The sequence below is a fragment of the Elgaria multicarinata genome, chromosome 23 (assembly GCF_023053635.1).
Source record: "Elgaria multicarinata webbii isolate HBS135686 ecotype San Diego chromosome 23, rElgMul1.1.pri, whole genome shotgun sequence".
Taxonomy (NCBI): Eukaryota; Metazoa; Chordata; class Lepidosauria; order Squamata; family Anguidae; genus Elgaria; species Elgaria multicarinata.
The window spans coordinates 6303923-6327621 of NC_086193.1; the positions used below are offsets into that span (position 1 = coordinate 6303923).

General features: G+C 46.7%; 1 protein-coding gene and 1 long non-coding RNA gene across 4 annotated transcripts in view; both read right to left on the reverse strand.

The window, feature by feature from the left end:
- REXO1 (RNA exonuclease 1 homolog) overlaps positions 1 to 16939 on the reverse strand; it is a 50230-nt gene extending 33291 nt beyond the window's left edge. For 2 of the 3 annotated variants that reach the window (XM_063147171.1, XM_063147173.1), the window contains exons 1-2: positions 16666 to 16939; positions 1312 to 3008 (exon numbers count right to left, since the gene is read on the reverse strand). In XM_063147171.1, the coding sequence (XP_063003241.1) occupies positions 1312 to 3008; positions 16666 to 16840 (1872 nt within the window). In that variant the 5' untranslated portion in view covers positions 16841 to 16939. Of the gene's footprint in view, positions 1 to 1311; positions 3009 to 12238; positions 12409 to 16665 lie in introns of those variants that run through there. The other variant, XM_063147172.1, reaches the window with a different exon arrangement.
- A 1809-nt stretch (positions 16940 to 18748) lies between these two features.
- On the reverse strand, positions 18749 to 21105 carry LOC134413002 (uncharacterized). The gene is made up of 2 exons (XR_010026448.1): positions 20439 to 21105; positions 18749 to 20058 (listed from the first exon to the last, which is right to left on the reverse strand). It is a non-coding gene; the product is annotated as an uncharacterized LOC134413002 (long non-coding RNA).
- Positions 21106 to 23699: the final 2594 nt, after the last annotated feature.

Below are 23699 nucleotides of genomic sequence, written 5' to 3' on the forward strand. Positions count from 1 at the left end.
TCCTTCTAAAGGACCCAGGAGTCCCGGCTCCCATCCCCCATCCAATCCTAGGTCCCCTTTTAGCAACTGGAGGCCTGATTTGTCCTGGGGCTGCCAGTTGCCAACCCTCACACTTGCTCCTTCCAACTTGTCCCTGCTCTGCTTCCTAAATCTCTCTCCCTTTCGTTCGCCCCCACAGCCCTCTTTGACCTGATGCCACGACAGTCAAGGCCTCCGAGTGGTTGCCATACAGAGCAGCAAATCCAGGCAGAACATCGCCATGAACGCTGAGGGCTACCTCTACACCTCCGTGAGTACCTGCTCCCTTCTCCCCCCACTCCCCCCCCACCATGCGTCCAGTTCTGGGCTCCACAATTCAAGAAGGACGCAGAGGAGCTGGAGCGTGTTCAGAGGAGGGCAACCAGGATGATCAGGGGTCTGGAAACAAAGCCCTATGAAGAGAGGCTGAAAAAACTGGGCATGTTTTGCCTGGAGAAGAGGAGATTGAGGGGAGACATAATAGCACTCTTCAAATACTGAAAAGGTTGTCACACAGAGGAGGGCCAGGATCTCTTCTCGATCCTCCCAGAGTGCAGGACACGGAATAACGGGCTCAAGTTAAAGGAAGCCAGATTCCAGCTGGACATCAGGAAAGACGTCCTGACTGTTAGAGTAGTACGACAATGGAATCAGTTGCCTGGTGAGGTTGTGGTCTCTCCCAAACTAGAGGCCTTGAAGAGGCAGCTGGACAACCCTCTGTCAGGGATGCTTTAGGGTGGATTCCTGCATTGAGCAGGGGGTTGGACTCGATGGCCTTGTAGGCCCCTTCCAACTCTGCTATTCTATGATTCTATGATTCTATGCCCAGGTTGCCCCTGGAGATGTCTGGAAGGCCGAAGGATTTGGGGAGGCTAACGCTACGCAACCCAGTTTCTACACTTTCTTTTCCCGCCGGAACATTTTCCTCCCCCTTGATGAAATCGTCAGCTATCTCGTTTCTCCAGGTGACGATGAGCTGATTCCACCAGCAAGGTTGAACTGAGTGCAATCCACACCACGTGCCAAACCTTCCCCATTTCTCCTTTTACGGCATGCTCAACTTCAGTGGGTTAATATGTCTATTTGTTTAATGCTTTTCTGTGAACTCGAAAAGACTTTAAGCCAATGCTAATGGACACGCCGCCACTCTCTAAGCACCACTAAGGGTATAGACCTATCCAACCTTACCGGGAGAAAGCCCCACTGAATTCAGAAGGAGCTACTTCTGAGTAAACACACACACAAGGCCAAGCTGCTAGTGACTACTCCAGCTTGTCCAGACCTAATCTTTACCTGTTTTCCCAGCCTGCCTTTGTCTTCCATTTTAACGTCGGTAGATTCATTAAAGATCCGTAGGCACTCCTCCATTGGGTCAGATTCAAAGTCCAAATCCTTCTCCAGAACGGAATAATCAACCTCATTGGAAGAGGAAGAGGAAGCTGAGGAAGGAGCCTTGGGCAGTTTAGGCCGCTTAATGCTCATCCATCCATTGTCCTGGGGCAACGGGAAACCGCCGTCCGAGTCCGAACTGACGTCAGGGAACGCAGCAGGCAGCGGTTTCCCTGCCTGCCCTTCGTCCCCACTCTCATCACCAAAGAGGTCAACGTGGCTCAGGGCCCGCTGCTTAGCTTTGCACTTGGCCTTAGAGCTCCCCGCCGCCGGGGCGTCAGCCTTGGGCCTCTCCGGGGCCGGTGGCTTGCCTCTTCTGTCTCTAGCTTCAGCCCTAGAAGCCTCGGTCTTCTTTTTCAAGTCCACAGGCCTCAGTTTGCCATCCTTCCTGCCGGCTCCTCCTTTTTCAGCGCCAGATCCTTTGCCAACGTTTTTGTTCTTGCCAGAGCTCTCCTCCTTACTTCCAGCTCCGGTCACAGATTTCGGCTTCTCGAGCTTCTTCGGGTGCCCATCGACCCGGGACTTGCCCGGTTTGTCCTTACTCCTCTCCCCGTTCTTGCGCTGCCCCTTTGCATCCACCTTCTCCTTGTCTGCAATTTTGCTTCGGTCTCTCTTGCGTTCCGTCTTGTGGCTGTCGGCATTTTTCTTTTTCAGCTTGTCTCTCGACGCCCCTTTGTTTTTCTCTGCCTCTTTCGCGTCCTCCCTAGAAAGTAGTCTGGCTAACTTGGCATCCTTCTCCAGCAAGTCTTTAACCACGGCTCCCTGAGGGCTTTCGATGTCTCCCATGTCATACTGCACAGCAGTTTCTTTCATCTGCCGAGAACCAGAATCCATTTGTCGGGTTCCCTTTTCTTTGGCCACCAACCGACCGGGTAATTTGCTTTCCAAACCACCTTTAGATTTCGAAGGGATGGTAGAAGCCACTTGGCATTCCTCTTCTGAGTCAGAGAACCTGGCGACCGGCTCATCCTTGCTAGTTGCATTGCAATGTTTCTTGAGCGACGGAGAATATACCTCGCTAAGATCGACGGCTCTTTTCCGCTTGGCCCCCTTCTGTTCCTTGGCTTTGCTCAAAAGCCTGGCGGAGTAATTCGACAGAGGGTCGTACTCCAAATCCGTCGAAGGCTTGGAGTTGTCAATGATGTATTTGCTATTGGGGACGGGGCAGCTGTACTTCTTTGGCTGGGTGACCATCGTGGGAACATACTCCAGCGAGCTGCCCTTGGACTTCACATGGTTGAAAGAATCCAACGTGTATTTGCTGGACTTGCTAGAAGCCGCCACCGGAAGAGGAGTAGGGTTGTAGTCAGCGTTACCACTAACACTGTAGCTACCTGGGGTATATTCCAAGGAAAGAAATGAGTTGGATCCTGCTAACTCAGCAGCCTTGGAAGCAAGCGGAGGGGCCTTGGCGGTCTCCAAAAGCTCCTCATACTTTTTCTGCTCAAGCTCATATTCGTTCTTCGCAACCTCAATAGCCTTGTCAACCAGCTCAATCTCCAGAATGCTGGCAGCCGACTTGGTAATGTCCCCCAAGGCACCATCGCTGCTTTGCGCCGTGGGCTTGGGAAGTTCTGGGTTGTAAGGGTCATAGCCGCACCCTTGGGAGGAAGAAAGGAAAGGAAACGTTAGTTAGTATTGACCTTGCTCTTAAAAATCCCCCATCAAATCCCAACGAACAGCAATCCACCAAGATGGATCAGGAGGAGAGATAAGATGGAAAATGTTCTCTAAAGGGGCTCACGCATGGCGACAGCTACGTTGTTCTTCTACTGCCAGGTGAAGGTATTTTTTATTCCCAGGGATTCCAGCAGTAATGAAGCCCTTCAGTTACCAGGCCGTGAAAAGAAGGGGAATCTCTTACCGAGATTACCGAGGGGACAGGAGCAGGCAGAAGTAACATCGGGGCCTGCTCCTGCTGGACTCTTCCCCCCCCACAGGGCAAACTGCCATCTTGGCCCTGTGGGGAAGAAGAAGGACCGAGGGGACAGGGACAGGAGCAGGCAGACATAACATCGGGGCCTGCTCCTGCTGGACTCTTCCCCCCCCCCACAGGGCAAACTGCCATCTTGGCCCTGTGGGGAAGAAGAAGGACCGAGGGGACAGGAGCAGGCAGAAGTAACATCGGGGCCTGCTCCTGCTGGACTCTTCCCCCCCCCCCAAAGGGCAAACTGCCATCTTGGCCCTGTGGGGAAGACGAAGGACCGAGGGGACAGGAGCAGGCAGAAGTAACATCGGGGCCTGCTCCTGCTGGACTCTTTCCCCCCCCCCCCCCACAGGGCAAACTGCCATCTTGGCCCTGTGGGGAAGAAGAAGGACCGAGGGGACAGGAGCAGGCAGAAGTAACATCGGGGCCTGCTCCTGCTGGACTCTTCCCCCCCCCCCCACAGGGCAAACTGCCATCTTGGCCCTGTGGGGAAGAAGAAGGACCGAGGGGACAGGAGCAGGCAGAAGTAACATCGGGGCCTGCTCCTGCTGGACTCTTCCCCCCCCCCCCAAAGGGCAAACTGCCATCTTGGCCCTGTGGGGAAGACGAAGGACCGAGGGGACAGGAGCAGGCAGAAGTAACATCGGGGCCTGCTCCTGCTGGACTCTTTCCCCCCCCCCCCACAGGGCAAACTGCCATCTTGGCCCTGTGGGGAAGAAGAAGGACCGAGGGGACAGGAGCAGGCAGAAGTAACATCGGGGCCTGCTCCTGCTGGACTCTTCCCCCCCCCCACAGGGCAAACTGCCATCTTGGCCCTGTGGGGAAGAAGAAGGACCGAGGGGACAGGAGCAGGCAGAAGTAACATCGGGGCCTGCTCCTGCTGGACTCTTCCCCCCCCCCCAAAGGGCAAACTGCCATCTTGGCCCTGTGGGGAAGACGAAGGACCGAGGGGACAGGAGCAGGCAGAAGTAACATCGGGGCCTGCTCCTGCTGGACTCTTTCCCCCCCCCCCACAGGGCAAACTGCCATCTTGGCCCTGTGGGGAAGAAGAAGGACCGAGGGGACAGGAGCAGGCAGAAGTAACATCGGGGCCTGCTCCTGCTGGACTCTTCCCCCCCCCCCCCCCACAGGGCAAACTGCCATCTTGGCCCTGTGGGGAAGAAGAAGGACCGAGGGGACAGGAGCAGGCAGAAGTAACATCAGGGCCTGCTCCTGCTGGACTCTCTCTCTCTCTTTCTTTCTCTCTCCTCCCTCCCTCCCTCCTTGACTCCTTTTCCTTGTGTGTCATGTCTTTATTAGATTGTAAGCCTGAGGGCAGGGACTGTCTTTTTTCCTAAGTGTAAGCCGCTCTGAGAGCCTTTTTTGGCTGAGGAGCGGGGTATAAGTATGATAAATAAATAAATAAATCTCAGCGAGTGTTATTAGACTGGAGGGCTTTGGAAAGCTGTCCTCTTCTCCACAGAGCTATCAGAGCTGAAAATAATCATCCCAGCTGTAAGTGACCCCCACCCCCACCCCCCAATTGAACCATGTAATTGTCACTCAGAAAAAGAGACAGAGTTACTGGAAGAAAGGGGAAGGAAATTTGGCAACAGCAGCCAGGCAAGGATCGGGAGGCCACGCTTAAAAGGCAAAGGTGGAGGAGGGACATGGAAGCAGCTTTGCCTTCTGGCCCAAGCATTTGGGGTTTTCCAAGTTAGGAAAAAAGGGCGGGTGACCCAAGATTTCTAAAATGACGCCCAGTGTGGGGAGACGTTTTTCTCCCTCTCACGTAACATTGAAACTCAAGAGCCAATCCATAGATTTAGGACATACACAAGAGAACGCCTTCCTCGCACCGTCCAGAACGGGTGCATGGAACTCCATGTCGCAAGGTGTGGGGAGGGTGACAGCCTTTGGGGGGTTTAAACAAGGAGTTAGGCAAACCTGCGGAGGAGGTTTCCCAATTTTAAACTTTATGATCACACTGCTCAGATGCTCTCAGTTGCTTAACCTCATCAACGCGCTCCGTGGGGGCAGGTGGAAAATGCTCAAGTAGATCCCTCAATCCTCCCTTTATTTATTTATTTATTACATTTCTATACCGCCCAATAGCCGGGGTTCTCTGGGCGGTTCACAAAAATTAAAAACATTCAAAGTATATAAAACAACAGTATAAAACCATACTATAAAATACAATATAAAAGCTCCACCAGAGAAAAACAGCAGCAATGCAAAATTACAAATTTAAAACACCAAGTTAAAATTTATTTCTAGGCTGTTAAAATGCTGGGAGAATAAAAAGGTCTTCACCTGGGGTCTAAAAGCATATAATGTAGGTGCCAAGCGAACCTCCTTAGGGAGCTCATTCCACAGCCGGGGTGCCACAGCAGAGAAGGCCCTGCTCCTGGTAGCCACCTGCCTCAGTTCCTTTGGCAGGGGCTCGCGGAGAAGGACCCCTGAGGATGACCTTAGGGTCCGGGCAGGTCCCTTTCAAGGGATCCAGTTCAGCAGCTGCAGAAAAACCCCTTTTACTTTAACAACTTTTCACACTGGGCAACGTGACCGGCGTTATCTCTCTCCCCACCCCCCAGTTCTCATTTTCAAATCATTCCCACTTTTGTCAGGAAGGCAATATATAAACAATATGAGGTGTGGGAAGCCAGAGGATTATATAGAGTACAAAACCTGACTGACAAGGGGCAGCCAACCTCAGGGGCAAGACTTGTCAGCTGGCCTACACGTAGGAAGGCTGCAAAGTCTTCAAATCAGACTATTTGCCAGCCGAATAGAACCCCTGCACCAACAGGCACCAAAGGATTTATCAGGGACCATGTCCAGCATTTGCAACTTACTTTTAGACAGGGTGGATTTGATTTAAATCAATTTGATTTAAATCACGATTTAAATCACTACTCAGAAAGACTCGACTGATTGATTTATTACATTTATATACCACCCCGTAGCTGAAGCTCTCTGGGCGGTTTACAAAAGTTTAAACCAGTAAACATTAAAAAGTATACAAAATTTAAAACCATGAAAAACAGAAGAACAACAGTATAATTAATCATGTGACTTCCCCCCCCCCCCAAAAAGTGCATCCTATTCATTGATTTTTTTGAAATTTAGCACTTAAGATAGGGTGACCCTATGAAAAGGAGGACAGGGCTCCTGTATCTTTAACAGTTGCATAAAAAAGGGAGTTTCAACAGGTGTCCTTTGTATATATGGGGAACCTGGTGAAATTCCCTCTTCATCACCACAGTTCAAGCTGCAGGAGCAATACTAGAGTGACCAGACTTAAAACAGGGCAGGGCTCCTGCAGCTTTAACTGTTGTGATGATGAGGAAATTTCACCAGGTTCCCCATATATACAAAGGACACCTGCTGAAATTCCCTTTTCAACACAACTGTTAAAGATACAGGAGCCCTGTCCTCCTTTTCATATGGTCACCCTACTTCAGAGGTATGGGGTTGATTCTGTGTACACAGATTTGCAAAGGAACAATGAGATTGTGAACACACAAATTCACAGTTTTGAGAATTGTAAAACCAAGCAGCTGTGATTTATATCTTCTAGACAGAAAAAATGCCCCATAATCTTATAGAAACCTCTGGAAGAGCATGACACTGTGAATGGATTAACGGGGTTCATTTACCCCAAAATTTAAATATTGCATGAATTTTTTGAAATTTAGCACTTAAGATAAGGTGAACATATGAAAAGGAGGACAGGGCTCCTGCATCTTTAAAAGTTGCAGCCTCATGCTACATAAATAAAAACTAATCCTTATTTCATGATGAATAACCTTTGGACTATAATGTATCTTAAATAGAAAACTATCTTTAGATAAGATTTTTCCTCAAAAGGCATTTTATTTTTAAAAAAATCCAATTTAAATGAAAAAAATCTGATTTTTTGATCCACCCTGCTTTTAGATTAAACAACTGGGGATGTTCAAGGGCTCAGAACAGCCTGGGAGAGTGACCTGAGCTGCCAAATTGATGAAGGCAGTTGGGAAAGAATGTCAGGACTATCTCAGGCAAAATAAAAGAAACTACAGATGGAATTATATACTCTGGTCAATGAGCACTATACGGTCACCTCCCTATCCTCAGTCTCGGAGAGGTTGTGGAGATGTAGGAACACTGTTCCCTATTATGCTGGCTGTCGTGTTTCTCTGAAAACTCCTGCTATCGACGGGAGGCAAATGACGAGGCCTGCTAGGTAGTCCACAACTCTTTTATTAAGCAACAAACATCTCTTCCACCTGAAGAGAGTCTAATCTCTTAGAAACTTCCCCCTAGGCAACACTACGTAAACTAAGCGAGACAATTGTCTGACCAAGGAGAACAGGAAGCCTTTCCCCAAATGCCCGTAACTTCAGAGAGCCTGGTGCGGAGGCACGTTCTGGCGCAATCCTAGTCGGACCAACTTTCTCACACCTTCCTTCCGCCCCGTGCGTTTGAGCTTCCGGCGGACCCTAGCATCAGCTAGCTTGTCGGGGCGCTCTCCTCCGGAAGAAGGCTCACTTCCCACCGAGTGTGTAGGATTTGGCCTTGAGGAGATGAGCTCTGGAGAGGGCTGACTCCCAGCTGGGGAATCGCCCGTGAGAGCTTCCGCCCCCACTGGTCCAGGCTGGCTGGTGTCTGGCGCTGCGTCTTCTAGGTCCGAACTGATTCTGAGTCTGACTGATCTGAGTCTGATTGACCCGAAACATCTTCTCCCAAAACAGGGGCAGTAGGGTTAGCCATGACACTGGGGTCGCCCCCAAGTTCAAACAGTCTGTGCTGTGATTTGGGGGATTATATTGAACATAGAAGCATGCATTATTGTCCCTGATCCACTCATAACACTCCTATGCAGAGGGTAATATCACATAGTGAGATAATCGTGTTTTCGTTCATGGCTGCCCATTTGGAAATTGTGCAGCGCTGGAAAGCAAGTTCTGAACATTTGATACAGGGCTGGTTTGCCAAAATATGGAAAATTGCAATGTCAGAAAGATTAAACTCATCACTGCAGAGTGGTACAAGGAACTGTGAAATTTGGCCAAATTCATGGATACCTGGTTTCCATTTATCATTTTCATAAAGGAACGGCGGACCATAAACCCCCAACCGCCCCAAAGTCATTCTGGAAAGCCTTAAGAAAACAGTGGGAAACAGAGGTTAATAAGAACCAAGCTGGACACACTACCTTAATAAACATGGAACACAAACTAATATGGGAACATGGTTTTTATTTGTTTATATTGCTGATCTTTATTACGTTACATGCTGTTAACAATATTGTATTATTCATAAGTCTTTGAAAGTCTTCTTTTTTTAAGTTGTGGACAAGGTCCATGTGTGGCTGCTAGCCGTGGAGCCTCCATAACTGCTTTCCTCAGTTTAATAATAATAATAATAATAATAATAATAATAATAATAATATATTTCTTACCCACCTCTCTGATTGGATCGAGGCGGGGAACAACAGCAATCATAAAATACTGATTAAAAACATAGCATACACTGTTAAAAATATCTTAAAAGCATCCTAAAATTCCCCTGGATAGGCCTGCCGGAAGAGATCAGTCTTGATAGCTTTCTTGAATGCTAAAAGAATTTTAAGCTGACGAGTCTCTTCCGGCAGGCCAGGAACAGCAGAAGAGAAGGTCCTCTGGGTATACCCGTCAGCCTAGTTTTGGCTGGCTGAAGGAAATTCTTCCCAGAGGACCTGAGTGTGCGGGGCGGATTGTACGGGAGAAGGCGATCCCGCAGGTAGCCTGGACCCAAACCATATAGGGCTTTAAAGGTAATAACCAACACTTTATACTTCGCCCGGAAACTAATTGGCAGCCAGTTTTAGGGAGCAGTTCCAGTCTGCAACCGATATTTATTTATTACATTTATACCGCCCCATAGCCGAAGCTCTCTGGGCGGTTTACAAAATATATATATGCCAGGCACGTGGAACCTTCAGCCCACAGGTCTAATCTAGCCTGTAGAAGTACTGCGTCTAGGCCAAGGAGCCACCTTGGATTTGCCGGGGAGGGGGGACTCCAAGCACCACACCCTGGAGGAAACCCTACTGATAGCTTTGATCAAAGATCGGAATTAAAAGCAGGGATGTTAACGGTGAGGGACTGGATTGGCACCAGCTCAGTGAATTTGCACACCAACCCCATGGGACACCATAAAGCCAGGCTGCTGCTTCCAGCACGGTGCAAGACTCTTTCTCCACAGAGGGCCTGATGGGGCAATCAGCCTTTACCCCAATCTGGCCTTCAGAGAGCTCAGTGGGGCAATTAGTCCCTAGCCCAATCCAATTCTGCACCCTGCTATATAATAATCCCCACTATCCACTCAGGCCCGTTTGTTTGCCATCATGCGAAGTAAAGAAGCAAAGATTACTTTATAAGTATGGGGCAGAGCTGAGCAACAAACCTTACAGCTACACCTCTACCACACTGACAACTTGGTTGGACTGTTGCTCGACAGAGTTTATTCTCCAAACTTCACTAGGCAAGCACACGTTAATACTTGCACTTTTGAGAGTGGAGTGGCAAGGCACACCCCACCCAAGTTCCATCTCACTCCAACCCCCTTGGAAAACAGTAGCAACAACTTCTAAGGAAAGGTCTGTTACATATGAAAGAGGTTCTTTCCTTTTTATCATCTTCTTCAGTCTGTCACTTTTTCTCCCTTTGAAGGCCAGAGATAAGACCGGCCAGATCTTCAGTGAAGAACTTGCTCACGCAAAGCGCACTGTGCAATAAATTACTTTCCACCCCAAAATAGTGCGTCCTCTCCTCCCCCATGCCCAAATTTCTGAGTCAACCTACAAGGCGGAACAGATCTCTCAAACTCCACATCTTAAATGCACCCCCAGATGCCAAACCTTTGAAACGGGTGTCCATGTGTGCGTAGGGACGTCTCCCATGTTTTTAGATTGACTCATGCTGTAGGAGCTCACAAAGAAGTTACTGAGAACTCAATTCAAACGTCGCTTTAGAAAGTCCTTGGAGTTTCATTCCTTCACATTTGCATTTAAAAATGAGGCAAGGACTTGAACGTTCTTGAACACCTGCAGTTCAAAGCTTAACCTACTGCCTATATATAGTAGGGAAAGACTTTCACAAGCACAGAATACTTGAACGTTTGCCAATTCCTCTCCCCCCCCCCTGTTATTTTAGTAACCTATTTAGAAAAAATTAAAGGCTGTTTTCTAATGAAAGAAGTGAAGAATGGCAGCAGCAACTAGCCTCTGTGAGATAGAAAACACATAAAACAACCATTCTGTTATGATTTATTGATTTTCTAATTCACCTTTCCACCGGGGTATTCCAAGGAACCTAGAGCAGATGTTAAACACACAATACAAATACACACCGTAAAGCCATGGAGTTCTATGTTCCTAATACTCCACTTAACTGTGAGTGTGGAGGCGGGGAGCAGGTTGGGGAGAAGCCATAGCAGACGACATCACCCGTCTAAAACCATGCCATGATGGGCCTCTTTGGGAAGGCCATCTCAAATTATGGATGCGACTGATGAAAGGGCTCCCTCGTGGGCGCTCCAGCAGTGGGGAGGACCCAAAGGAGAGCCAGCGTGGTGTAGTGGCTAAAGTGTTGGACTGGGAGTCAGGAGATCCGGGTTCTAGTCCCCACTTGGCCGCAGAAACCCACTGGGTGACTTTGGGCCAGTCACAGACTCTCAGCCCAACCTACCTCACAGGGTTGTTGTTTTGAGGATAAAATGAGAGAGGAGGATTATGTACGCCGCCTTGGGTTCCTTAAGAGGAAAAAAGGCAGGATATAAATGCAATAATAAATAAATAAATAAAGGAGGGCCTCCAAAGTGGAGGAGAGCAAACATTCATCTCTACTGATGAACAAGAGTGCTGATTTTTCATCATTTTATTTTTAGAGGACATATTAACTGTAGTTATTAACTTTCTAGGAGTATCTAGTGATACTAATGTTTTAGAAATATAAATTTTAAACCTTCCCTATGCTTTGGGCATTATCATCAACCCCAAAGGAGTACTTTTTTTTAAAAAAAATGCCCTTTCGTCCTGTCCCTGCATTCCATCATTCCCTGCGAATTCTCCTACAATAAAGAGGTAACTTTTTCTGTGCTTTTTCAAGCCCCCTATCCCAGCCAAGAGTTTTAATTTTAAAGGTCCCATCAAGGACCAATTGAAGTGAGTTAAGCACCGATTAAAGTGAACTCCGGGAAATAATTTAATGCTACAATCACTACTTTATGTCAACCCCCGAGTTAAAATTAGGAAAGGTTCAACGCTGAGGACTGTAAAAAATAAATAAATCATACCACCAGGAAAAAGTCAAAGGGGAAAAAAGAATTCCAGCTATTGGGCAGTATGGAAATGTAGTAAGTAAAGCAAAAATAAATAAACAAATAAATAAACAAATAAAACTGTGGGAGTGCTAGACTTTGTGCGACCCCCTAGGCATTCATTTTGAGGGACGCATTAAAGACACCAGATCCCTTTCTTAGACAGATGTCTCCTTACTATATCCCCACTGTATAATTGTATTAAATTAAATGCTTTATATATTAAAATCGGGTTCACTGTCAAATGCTAATTATCTGTGTATGCAGGTTAAAAACCTGACTCAAGTTGCAGGATCTGTTTGCAAAGACTTTTTATAAGTAAGGGTGAGGCGGACTTTAAACACAGAATATCAAGGCATGCTTAGGAAATAAGTGGAAAAGGCACACAACATATAAACAAAATTCTCCATCCTTCGTGGGCTCAGGAAGCTATTCGCCTGGAGGGGATCATTGCTCACCCTAAACAAGCGGTGTACCACAACCTTTTTTTTTTCTTGACAAAAACATCTCTCTCTCTCTCTCTCTCACACACACACACAGCAAATTTTAAAAAGGGGATGAGAGGAAGGGTTTTTTTACCTGGGTTCTCCTGCGTTAACAAGCAACTGAGGTACTTGTTCATGCCTTGAATCCAAAAGTTTCTTTTTTTATCTCCTTTGCAGCCTTCAGCCACCCCAACATCCAAGGATGTCAAAATACCCAGCCATGACTGCCTACTCCTGAGCAGCAAAGATAACTCAGGGCTAGAAGATAGCAGGCAGGAAACCAGGCAGGGTTCCACTTTCACAAACTCTTAAAGAGGCACACGAGTACGTCACAAGTAGGCTGGTTCTTGAATGTTTAACTGTTCTACCATCACCACCAACAAACACACATACACACCTCCAAAGACCCAGGGTAGATAAATACAAGTCACAAACTTTACCTGTTAATTTTCTGAGGCTATTTTGGTTTGCAGAACAAAGGCCTTTCCCCCCACCTAAAATTCAGATATTGGTCTGTAAATTGTCTTTTAAAAAGTACCTCTGTTGAGATTTTTACATTGCAACGTACACTTCCAGTGTGAAGCAAATACAGAATTGGGCTCTGCAGCCTTAAAGACATTTAAACCGTAGCCATTACATCATCTTGTTGTAGACAGTTGCGAAAGTTAAGTTGTGTATTATGTGAAGATCCTACTGCCTTCCAGTGAGCCAGCCTCAAATCATGCATCCGTGCCACTAGGAGACTGCGTACCAAGCAATGCCTGAACAGCTCATATGATTGCTTTTATTATTAGGCTTTCCGTGTTTTGTTTTCAGATTTACGTTCTGTAAATCGCCCTGAGAATGTCTGATAAAGGGTGGTATAAAAATCACTGAACTAAATACATGATCTTTTGGTGTGCTGGGAAAAGAACGTAAGAGCCTTGGTGGATCAGAGCAAGCGTTCATCTAGTCCAGCATTCTGTCCACACAGTGACCCACTGTGACCCATGGGAAACGCACAAGCAGGATATCAGTGCAACAGCACCCTCCTGCCCATGTTTCCCATGTTAGTATCACACTGCCTTGGATACTGGACGTATCATATAGCCATTCAGGACTAGTAGCCATTGACCCTGTTCAGATGACACACTAAGCCATGGGGGTTAAGCATTTTGATCTAAACATTACGGCTTAACATGTCACGTGAACCATGACTTCATACGTGTGAACCATTCCTAACCATGGTAGCTACATGGTACCATGTTCAGAAGAGGGCAACCAGGATGATCAGGGGTCTGGAAACAAAGCCCTAGGAAGAGAGACTGAAAGAACGGGGCATGTTTACCCTGGAGAAGAGAAGATGGAGGGGAGACATGAGAGCACTCTTCAAAGACTTAAAAGGTTGTCCCACAGAGGAGGGCCAGGATCTCTTCTCCATCCTCCCAGAGTGCAGGACACGGAATAACGGGCTCAAGTTAAAGGAAGCCAGATTCCAGCTGGACATCAGGAAAAACTTCCTGAGGGTTAGAGCAGTACGACAATGGAACCGGTTACCTAGGAAGGTTGTGGGCTCTCCCACACTAGAGTCCTTCAAGAGGAAGCTGGACAACCATCTGTCAGGAATGCTTTAGGGTGGATTCCTGCATTGAGCAGGGGGTTGGACTCGATGGCCTTGTAGGCCCCTTCCAACTCTGCTATTCTATGATTACCATGGTTTATATGATTATTATTACCCTATTTCTTCGATTCTAAGACACACTTTTTTCCCCATATAAACATCTCTAAAAATGGAGTGCGTCTTAGAATCGCAGGTGTGTCTTAGGTTTTTTTTTCCTGTTGGTGGTACTGAAATTAGTGTGCATCTTACAATCGATGGCGTCTTACAATGGAAGAAATATGTTGTTGTTGTTGTTATTATTATTTATATATCACCCCACAGCCGAAGCTCTCTGGGCAGTTTACAAAAGTTAAAAGCAGTGCACATTAAAAAGAAATATACAAAATTTAAAACCATAAGAAACATAGAATACAAATAAAAACAGACAATATCCATTTAAAACAACTATTCTGAGGTCAGTTAAGAAACTTCCTCAAGTCCAGCTTCTTATAATTTGAGCCCATGATTCCATGTCCTGCACTCTGGGAGGATCGAGAAGAGATCCTGGCACTCCTCTGTGTGACAACCTTTTAAGTATCTGAAGAGTGCCCTCATGTCTCCCCTCCGTCTTCTCTTCTCCAGGCTAAACATGCCCAGTTCTTTCAGTCTCTCCTCATAGTGCTTTGTTTCCAGACCCCTGATCATCCTGGTTGCCCTCCTCTGAACACACTCCAGCTCGTCTGCGTGCTTCTTGAAGTGTGGTGACCAAAACTGGACCCAATACTCTAGATGAGGCCGAATAGAGGGGAACCAGTACCTCGCGCGATTTGGAAGCTATACTATTAATGCAACCCAAAATAGCATTTGCTTTTTCTGCAGCCACATCACACCGTTGGCTCATATTCAGCTTGTGATCTGCAACAACCACCTTTCACAGGTGGAAGTGGGGAGAAGGACTCCCCACCTTAATTTCTTTCCTTGGAGAAGCTCTAAGCATATGCAGAGTACATCCTTTCTCTTCTGTATTTATTGCATTTCTGTACTGCCCAGTAGCTGAGGCAGAGCCTTCTCCAAGGAAAAGGGAGCTCCCTCCTTCTCACCCAACGCAAAGATGGGAAAAAATCAGAAGAACATCCAAGCATGTGCAGAACGCCTTTCATTCAGGTGAGGAAGAGAACCCTCTTGATTGCCTTCCTTCGCCCTTCCAATTCAGAAGTGTCCCTGAGCATGTGCAAAGCTTTTAAATGACATTGCTGTTTTTAAGCTTTTAAATGTTTGTATATTAAACATTTTAAAACGCGCTTGCTTTTGGTATTTTAGCTTGATTTACTGTTCTTATTACTATGATTATTCTCTTATTTCTGTTTCGTGAACCCCTTCCCCCCCACCCTGCATATGTTTTAATGCAATTTTAGATTGTAAGCCTTTAGGCAGAGTGTCGCGGTTGTATTTGTATATCTTGTACAGCACCAAGTACATTGTTGGTGTTATATAAATAAATAATAATATCTCTCTTTTTTTTAACATTCAACTGTTTAAAACTTTTGTAAACCACCCAGAGAGCTTTGGCTGTGGGGCGGTACATATATATATATATAAAAAAGTATATAAATAGATATTTATATATATTTAACAGCATTTAACAACGTTAAGTTTGTTTCTAATGGACCCCAGAACTGTTGTTTTTAAATGGATACTGTTGTTTTTACACTGTTTTTGATGGTTTTTAAATTTTGTATACTTTTAATGTTTACTATTTTTAATTGTTGTAAACCGCCCAGAGAGCTTCGGCTGTGGGGTGGTATAGAAATGTAATAAAATATATATTATATATAAATAGAGCTTCGGCTGTGGGGCGGTATATATATAAATGTAATAAATAAATGGATAAATAAAAGACACTTTTTATTTTTTTTTATGGTTTTTATGGTTTTTAAATTTTGTATACTTTTAATGTTTACTATTTTTAATTGTTGTAAACCGCCCAGAGAGCTTCAGCTGTGGGGCGGTATAGAAATGTAATAAAATAAATAAATAAATAAATAGATAGATAGATTTTTATGAACTGCCCAGAGAGCTTCAGCTGTGGGGCGGTATAGAAATGTAATAAAATAAATAAATAAATAAATAGATATAAATAGAGCTTCGGCTGTGGGGCGGTATAGAAATGTAATAAAATAAATAAATAGATAGATAGATATAAATAGAGCTATGGCTGTGGGGCGGTATAGAAATGTAATAAAATAAATAAATAGATAGATAGATATAAATAGAGCTATGGCTGTGGGGCGGTATAAAATGTAATAAAATAAATAAATAGATAGATAGATATAAATAGAGCTATGGCTGTGGGGCGGTATAGAAATGTAATAAAATAAATAAATAGATAGATAGATAGAGCTACGGCTGTGGGGCGGTATAGAAATATAATAAAATAAATAAATAGATAGATAGATATAAATAGAGCTACGGCTGTGGGGCGGTATAGAAATGTAATAAAATAAATAGATAGATAGATATAAATAGAGCTACGGCTGTGGGGCGGTATAGAAACGTAATAAAATAAATATATATATATATATATATATATATATAAATAGATAGATATATATAAATAGAGCTTTGGCTGTGGGGGGGTATATATATAAATGTAATAAATAAATGGATAAATAAAAGGCACTCTCCACTTTTTGCACAGTTGGGAAGGCAAGAGAGGGCCACGACTCCCCAATACAAGGACGGGAGGAAGTCAGAAGAGGCCTCTGAGCATGTGCAGAGAGTGTCCTTGGAAAAGGTGGGGAGAAACGGAGGGGAGACCCCTCCGAAGCGCCTTCGTGTCCACCCACCCCAGCTGGAGGCGCCCTTGAGCATGTGCAGAGTGGCTCAGGAAAGGGTGGGGGAGGCGGGGAGGCAGGGGGCCGCCTCTACGTCGGCGCAATTACCTGCTGCCACGGCGGGGCTTCTGCTGGGGCCGGGCCGGGCAGAGAGGCGCCGAGGCGGCGGGGGCTCGGCGAGAAGTTGGGCCCCGGACGGGAGTCGGAAGTGGCAATAGGGCCTCCCGCAGGCCGGCCCGAAGGGGCACTCGACGCCGCGGAAGAAGCCGCTCGAGCGGAGCATCCCGGCAAGGCATGAGGAGGGAGGAGGGCGAAGAGAGACGCAGGCCGCGCAACGCCCCAACCGCCGCTTCTCCTCAGCGGGTTATTTTTTTTTCCTCCCCTCAGGCCGCAGCCATCACGGCTACGGGCAAGGAAGGGCCTCACCGCACCAAACGGCGCATGCGTGCTGCCGATAAACGCGAGCGAAAGGGTTTGGCGCCGCCATCTCGACTGAGGGCAATAAGGAGCGTGCAGAGGAAAGGAAAGGAAAAGAAAAAAACAACCGGGAGGAAATGACGTCATCTTAGCTAAAGGAAAGAAGCCGGAGGCGTCAACGCGCATGCTCCACAGTGGACGCCGGTCTCCATCGCAGGCGCATGTCCGTAAGCGGGGGGGGGGGGGGTGGGGAATGACGAAAGCTCTGCCCGCCATCATAGGTAAGGGAACGGACCAAAGGCACGAAGGCGTTTTGAGCGCATGCTCGTGATGGGAAGGGCGGGCAAGGTCCTCAGGCCTCGCCAGGAAATTCAATTGCCCTAAAGCGAGGTGGCTTCGAAGGTGCCTGATGAGAAATTAGGACTGGGAGAAAAGATGGGGGCAGGTATTTGTGGGAGAGGAAGGGAAGGCAGAGTTAAGGAAGGAAATTGCATTTAGGAAGGGGGCACCTTTTTAATTAGGGTTTTTTATTTATTTATTTATTTATTTATTTATTTATTACACTTATATACCGCTCCCATAGCCATTGTTATTAACGTTTGTCTTGGCATTGATCTATGACCATAATAAACAATTCATTCGCTTTTATTGGGTTTTTTCCCCCTGAATTTTTGAAAAATGACTTCACTGTAGAAAGACAATGGCCTGGTTCAGACGACACGCTAAACCATGCTGCGTAACCACAAAAGGGTTAAGGGAACGCTTGACCATGGTTTATTAAGGTCAATGCATCCCGTTAACCGTTTTGTGGTTAAGCAGCATGGTTTAGCGTGTTGTCTGAACGGGGCCAATATAACAAAGCTGGCCAGCTTCTTCTCCAGTGCCTTTAAAATCAGTGCTCCAAGCAGCTGATACTGAGTGGACTCCCCCAGTCCAAAAACACAGAGACAAGCAGCAGCTACACCTGTTGCATTTCAACCTTCATTTTGAGAGTCGGAGGAGTTTTACCATCAATAACTAATGCTATTTTGGGGTGCATTCATAGAAGTATAGCTTCCAAATCAAGTGAGGTACTGGTTCCTCTCTATTCGGCCCTGGTTAGGCCTCATCTAGAGTATTACGTCCAGTTCTGGGCTCCACAATTCAAGAAGGATGCAGACAAGCTGGAGCGTGTTCAGAGGAGGGCAACCAGGATGATCAGGGGTCTGGAAACAAAGCCCTATGAAGACAGACGGAAAGAACTGGGCATGTTTAGCCTGGAGAAGAGAAGAAAACTCTGCAGAGGATCATAGCATAGCATAGTTGGAAGGGGCCTACAAGGCCATCTAGTCCAACCCCCTGCCCAATGCAGGAATCTACCCTAAAGCATCCCTGACAGAGGGCTGTCCAGCTGCCTCTCGAAGGCCTCTAGTGTGGGAGAGCCCACAACCTCCCTAGGTCACTGGTTCCATTATCGTACTGCTCTAACAGTCAGGACGTTTTTCCTGATGTCCAGCCGAAATTTGTCTTCCTGTAACTTGAGCCCATTATTCTGTGTCCTTCAGTCTGGGATGAGATGGGGACATACGAATCTCTGGAACTTGCCTGGCTCGGCTGACCTGGTTCCAGCCCTGGATTCATGCAATGGCCGTCCCGCAGTCTCCACTGGGGGGGGAAAGAACCCAAGGCTGGAATCTTCAACACACTGAGCCCTGTTGAACACAGCAAGACTCACTAGAGTGAGCGTGCACAGGACTACGTGGTCAATTTCTACAAACAGTACACAGAAACGGGGTTGAACACATCCTTTTTGCTTTATTTAAAAACAGTATAATGGGGGCGGCGGGGAAACACATCAAGATTCAGTGCTTGTCAAAAATAGACCGGGAGAGGCGATACAATTTTTAATCTCATTTACAGCACACAGCAACACGCAGATGCAGCACTCAAGAGACAGAGGTGCTAGATTTTAGTCCAGGAGCTCTATTAAAGTACAAAAAGAAAATAAATGCGTCATTTATACGCCTTTTAGGGCAGGGGTGGAGAACTTGTGTCCTTCCAGATGTTTTGGCTTACAACTGCCATCTACTAGGGTGACCCTATGGAAAGGAGGACCAGGCTCCTGTATCTTTAAGTTGCATAGAGAAGGGAATTTCAGCTGGTGTTATTTGTTTGCGTGAAATTTCCTCTTCATCACAATAGTTAAAGCTGCAGGAGCCCTGCCCTCTTTTGTATCTGCTCACTGTACTATAGCTCCTACAGCTTTAACTGTGGTGATGAAGAGGGCATTTCACCAGATGCCGCATGCATACAATTGGCACCTGCTGAAATGCCCTTTTCAGGAGCCCTGTCCTCCTTTTCAAATGGTCACCCTACTATCACCAGTGGCTCTGATGGCTGACGGGAGTTGTAGGCCCCAAAATATGGAAGGTCATCAGCTGCCCACCTGTTTTCGAGGGATAACCCACTTCTGCCGCTTTTCAGTCTAGTGGCTGATTTAAGGTTGTTCTTTTAAAATGGGTGCAGTCCAATTCTAGGCTTTTCTACTCAGAAGTAAGCACTACTGAGTTCAGTAGGGTTTATTTCCAAGCGTAGGTGCCTAGGATCGTGGCTTCGTTAAACACCGGTTTCCCCCAGCACCCGTGGCAAAGGCAACCTGGAGGTGTCCCCAAGCCTTTTCCTTGATAGATCTGCACTCCAGGATCATAGAAAAGAATGGGAAATGGAAGTCAATTCGAGCACCACAGTGCCTGGGTCAGGATACAACCCCACCGCTACAGACACCTGGAGGAGGAAGGACAGGGAACAGATTTTCCGTCATAATAAAAAATACTGCATTTCCACCATTTTCTTGTTAAAGCTTACAATGCAATTCGATTTCTTCTTACAAAATACCCGTCATATCCCAGCAGTAAACACAACTTTTCATTATTATTATTATTATTATTATTATTATTATTTTAAAAATGGTCCGCCTTTGTTAAAATATCTACACAAAACAAGGAGGATGGTTTAAAAATAAATCCCCAAATGACATGAATGAGGAAAGAGTTACTGTGCCTACACAACTCCAAGAACATGGGAGATCCTATGTGGTTGTAAAAACTTCTGGAGTAGAATCAGAATAGTAGAGTTGGAAGGGGCCTATAAGGCCATCAAGTCCAGCCCCCTGCTCAATGCAGCAATCCACCCTAAAGCATCCCCGACAGATGGTTGTCCAGCTGCCTCTTGAAGGCCTCTAGTGTGGGAGAGCCCACAACCTCCCTAGGTCACTGGTTCCATTGTTGTACTGCTCTAACACTCAGGACGTTTTTCCTGATGTCTTGCTGGAATCTGACTTCCTGTAACTTGAGCCCATTATTCCGTGTCCTGCACTCTGGAAGGATCGAGAAGAGATCCTGGCCCTCCTCTGTGTGACAACCTTTCAAGTATTTGAAGAGTGCTCTCATGTCTCCCCTCAATCTTCTCTTCTCCAGACTAAACACACCCAGAACTAGAAGTGAGCTCATCCCCAGGCTTCTAGTTGAGCAGACAAATTTCCAAATTCTCCATCTGCCACCACTTCCCCTCGCTGTTATCTTTGAGCTCCTGAAGTGCCTCGCGCCTCCCAGCCTGCATTCTGACATCTACAGGTTCCGAGTTCGAATCAATCACACGGGACATTCCAGCGTTGGACTGGTCGTTCGATTTGAAGCTCCCATTTCCTTAACACTACCCTTAGCTTGGACTCCTGATTCTGATTGAACTAGCCAAGCATAATTCAAGTCTGCATACAGGCCTGTTCAGGCAATAACACCCCGCCCTCCATCACACCCATCATCTCGGAGAACGCTCCTAACAAACATGAACTTGTAGATCAAGCCGTTGCAGATACGATGAAGCAGCCAGATCCAATAAATTTACATTTCCACAAGCAGTGACCAAGAAGGAAATCGGGGTGTCCTTAGGATGGACCCCATCACTCAAAAGCACCAAGGCACCCAAATTTGTAATTACATACCCTCTGCCCGCCCCCACCCGATAGACACCTGTGCATAGCAAGTTATCACAGCCCCCTAAGCTGGGGGGAGGGGGGCAAAAGTGCTTTCGCCAAATTGCACTCAACGCAATCTAAGCGCTTAGATTAACCGAAGCTCAGCCATTTCCTTGGCATCCAAGCTCCAAGACGAGAAGAGCAGTAATAAATTCCTCCCTCCACACCACCCTCCCAGTTCTAGCCCAAATCTACGTTAAAAAAATAATAAATATTTTTCAAAAGGAATCTCAGACAAACACACCCGTAACCTTTCCATAAAGATAAAAGTTTGATCAGGAGTGGGGGAGATTATTTACATATGTCTGCCTTCCCCAACCTAGTGTCCTCTAGGTGTGTTGGGACTACAACAACCATCAGCCCCAGCCAGCCTGTTGGAGGGTGGCAGGTCGGGGTAGGCTGACATGCAGTACCACACCCTGTCTTGGCACATAAAACATGGGGTTTCCCTGTGTACAGAAATCAAACCCTCTGTCAGGGATGCTTTAGGGTGGATTCCTGCATTGAGCAGGGGGTTGGACTTGATGGCCTTGTAGGCCCCTTCCAGCTCTGCTATTCTATGATTCTATGATTCTCCCCCTCTACAAATTCCCAGGATCAAGAGAGGCGATTCCTCAACTTTTGTTTGCAGGAAGGTGGCGACCAGTTCAGCTGGAAGAAGGGTTCAGCCTCATCTTTGGGGAAAGGACGTGGCATAGGAGAAGGAGTCAAAATCACCTCCAATTATTTCCCCGCATAAAATTTAAGTATCTTGTTGAACCCACCGCCAAGGGATACAAGAATATAAACCGGCATACATGGCTTTTAAAAAAGAAGTGTTGAACCTCTTTCAGCCTGAGGACCAAATCCCATGTCAAAGAAGCCCTGGGGAGAGGGCATTCTGGGGGCGGGGGTTGAAAGCCGAAAAGGCTGAAGGCAAAATGTGTCGGGCTAAAATAGAATCATAGAACAGTAGAGTTGGAAGGGGCCTCGAAGGCCATCAAGTCCAACTCCCTCCTCAATGCAGGAATCCACTTTAAAGCATCCCTGACAGATGGTTGTCCAGCTACCTCTTGAAGGCCTCTAGTGTGCCCACCACCTCCCTAGGTAACTGGTTCCATTGTCATAAAATCATAGAATAGCAGAGTTGGAATGGGCCTACAAGGCCATCAAGTCCAACCCCCTGCTCAATGCAGGAATTCACCCTAAAGCGTCCCTGACAGATGGTTGTCCAGCTGCCTCTTGAAGGCCTCTAGTGTGGGAGACCCCACCACCTCCCTAGACAATGCTTCTATTGTCATACTGCTCTAACACTCAGGAAGTTTTTCCTGATGTCCAGCCGGAATTTGGCTTCCTTCAACTTGAGCTTGTTATTCCGTGTCCTGCACTCTGGGAGGATCGAGAAGAGATCCTGGCCCTCCTCTGGGTGACCACCCTTCAAGCATTTGAAGAGTGCTATCATGTCTCCCCTCCATCTTCTCTTCTCCAGGCTAAACATGCCCAGTTCTTTTGGTCTCTGGCATATTGTAGCTTTAAAGCTCTTTCAGGCAGTAACTAAAGCTTTGGAAAGGCATCTCCGCCATGCAGAATGGGGACAAAACTACACGAAAGTTGTGAAATCATCAAAGGATCGGGGGGGGGGGGGGAGCAGGGCCATTTGGGGTCACCTGTGTGTGTGGGAGTGAGATTGGGACCCCAGGCCTGAGGTTCCTAACCCCTAAATTAGGTGAATTCACACAAGGCAGGGTCTAATCATCTGCTGTTAGCCATGCCAGTAAGAAATGGATCCTCCTTATCCAGTAGCAGAATGCCTCTTGTGACATGGGGCAGATGCACTGAACCTAGAATCATAGAATAGCAGAGTTGGAAGGGGCCTACAAGGCCATCGAGTCCAACCCCCTGCTCAATGCAGGAATCCACCCTAAAGCATCCCTGACCGAGGGTTGTCCATCTGCCTCTAGTGTGGGAGAGCCCACAACCCCCCTAGGTAACTGGTCCCATTGTCGTACTGCTCTAACAGTCAGGAAGTTTTTCCTGATATCCAGCCAGAATCTGGTTTTCTTTAACTTCAGCCCATGATTCCGTGTCCTGCACTCTGGGATGATAGAGAAGAGATCCTGGCCCTCATCTCTGTGACCTTTCAAATATTTGAGGAGTGCTATCATGTCTCCCCTCAATCTTCTCTTCTCCAGGCTAAACATGCCCAGTTCTTTCAGTCTCTCCTCCTAGGGCTTTGTTTCCAGACCCCTGATCATCCTCTGAACACGCTCCAGCTTGTCTGCATCCTTCTTGAATTGTGGAGCCCAGAACTGGACGCAATACTCTAGATGAGGCCTAACCAGGGCCGAATAGAGAGGAACCAGTACCAGAAGGCATTTCAACCTTTCAAAACAAGAGGGGGAAATACATCAAAGCTGGAAAAACACCCAATGATCGGAAGCCAGGGGAAAGCGGGGGTACGGCCATTTGGAGGCCTCAAATTATATATTTTTTGCATAGACCCCTGGCAGTTCCCATTTTTACACAATTAGAATTGCTCCGTGCGGAAGTGGGTGTGGTGACAATCAAAGCTGAACCTCTCAGACTAGCCTGGATGTTTTGGGTTAAAAATCCGTTTTAAGCAGGTATCGGAATGTCTTCTGATGGTTTTGGAAGAGATGGGCTCAAACTCATGGAAGCATAAAATGCAGCTGCTTGCCACGAATTTGGGGTTCTCTCTCTCTTTTCTCTTAAC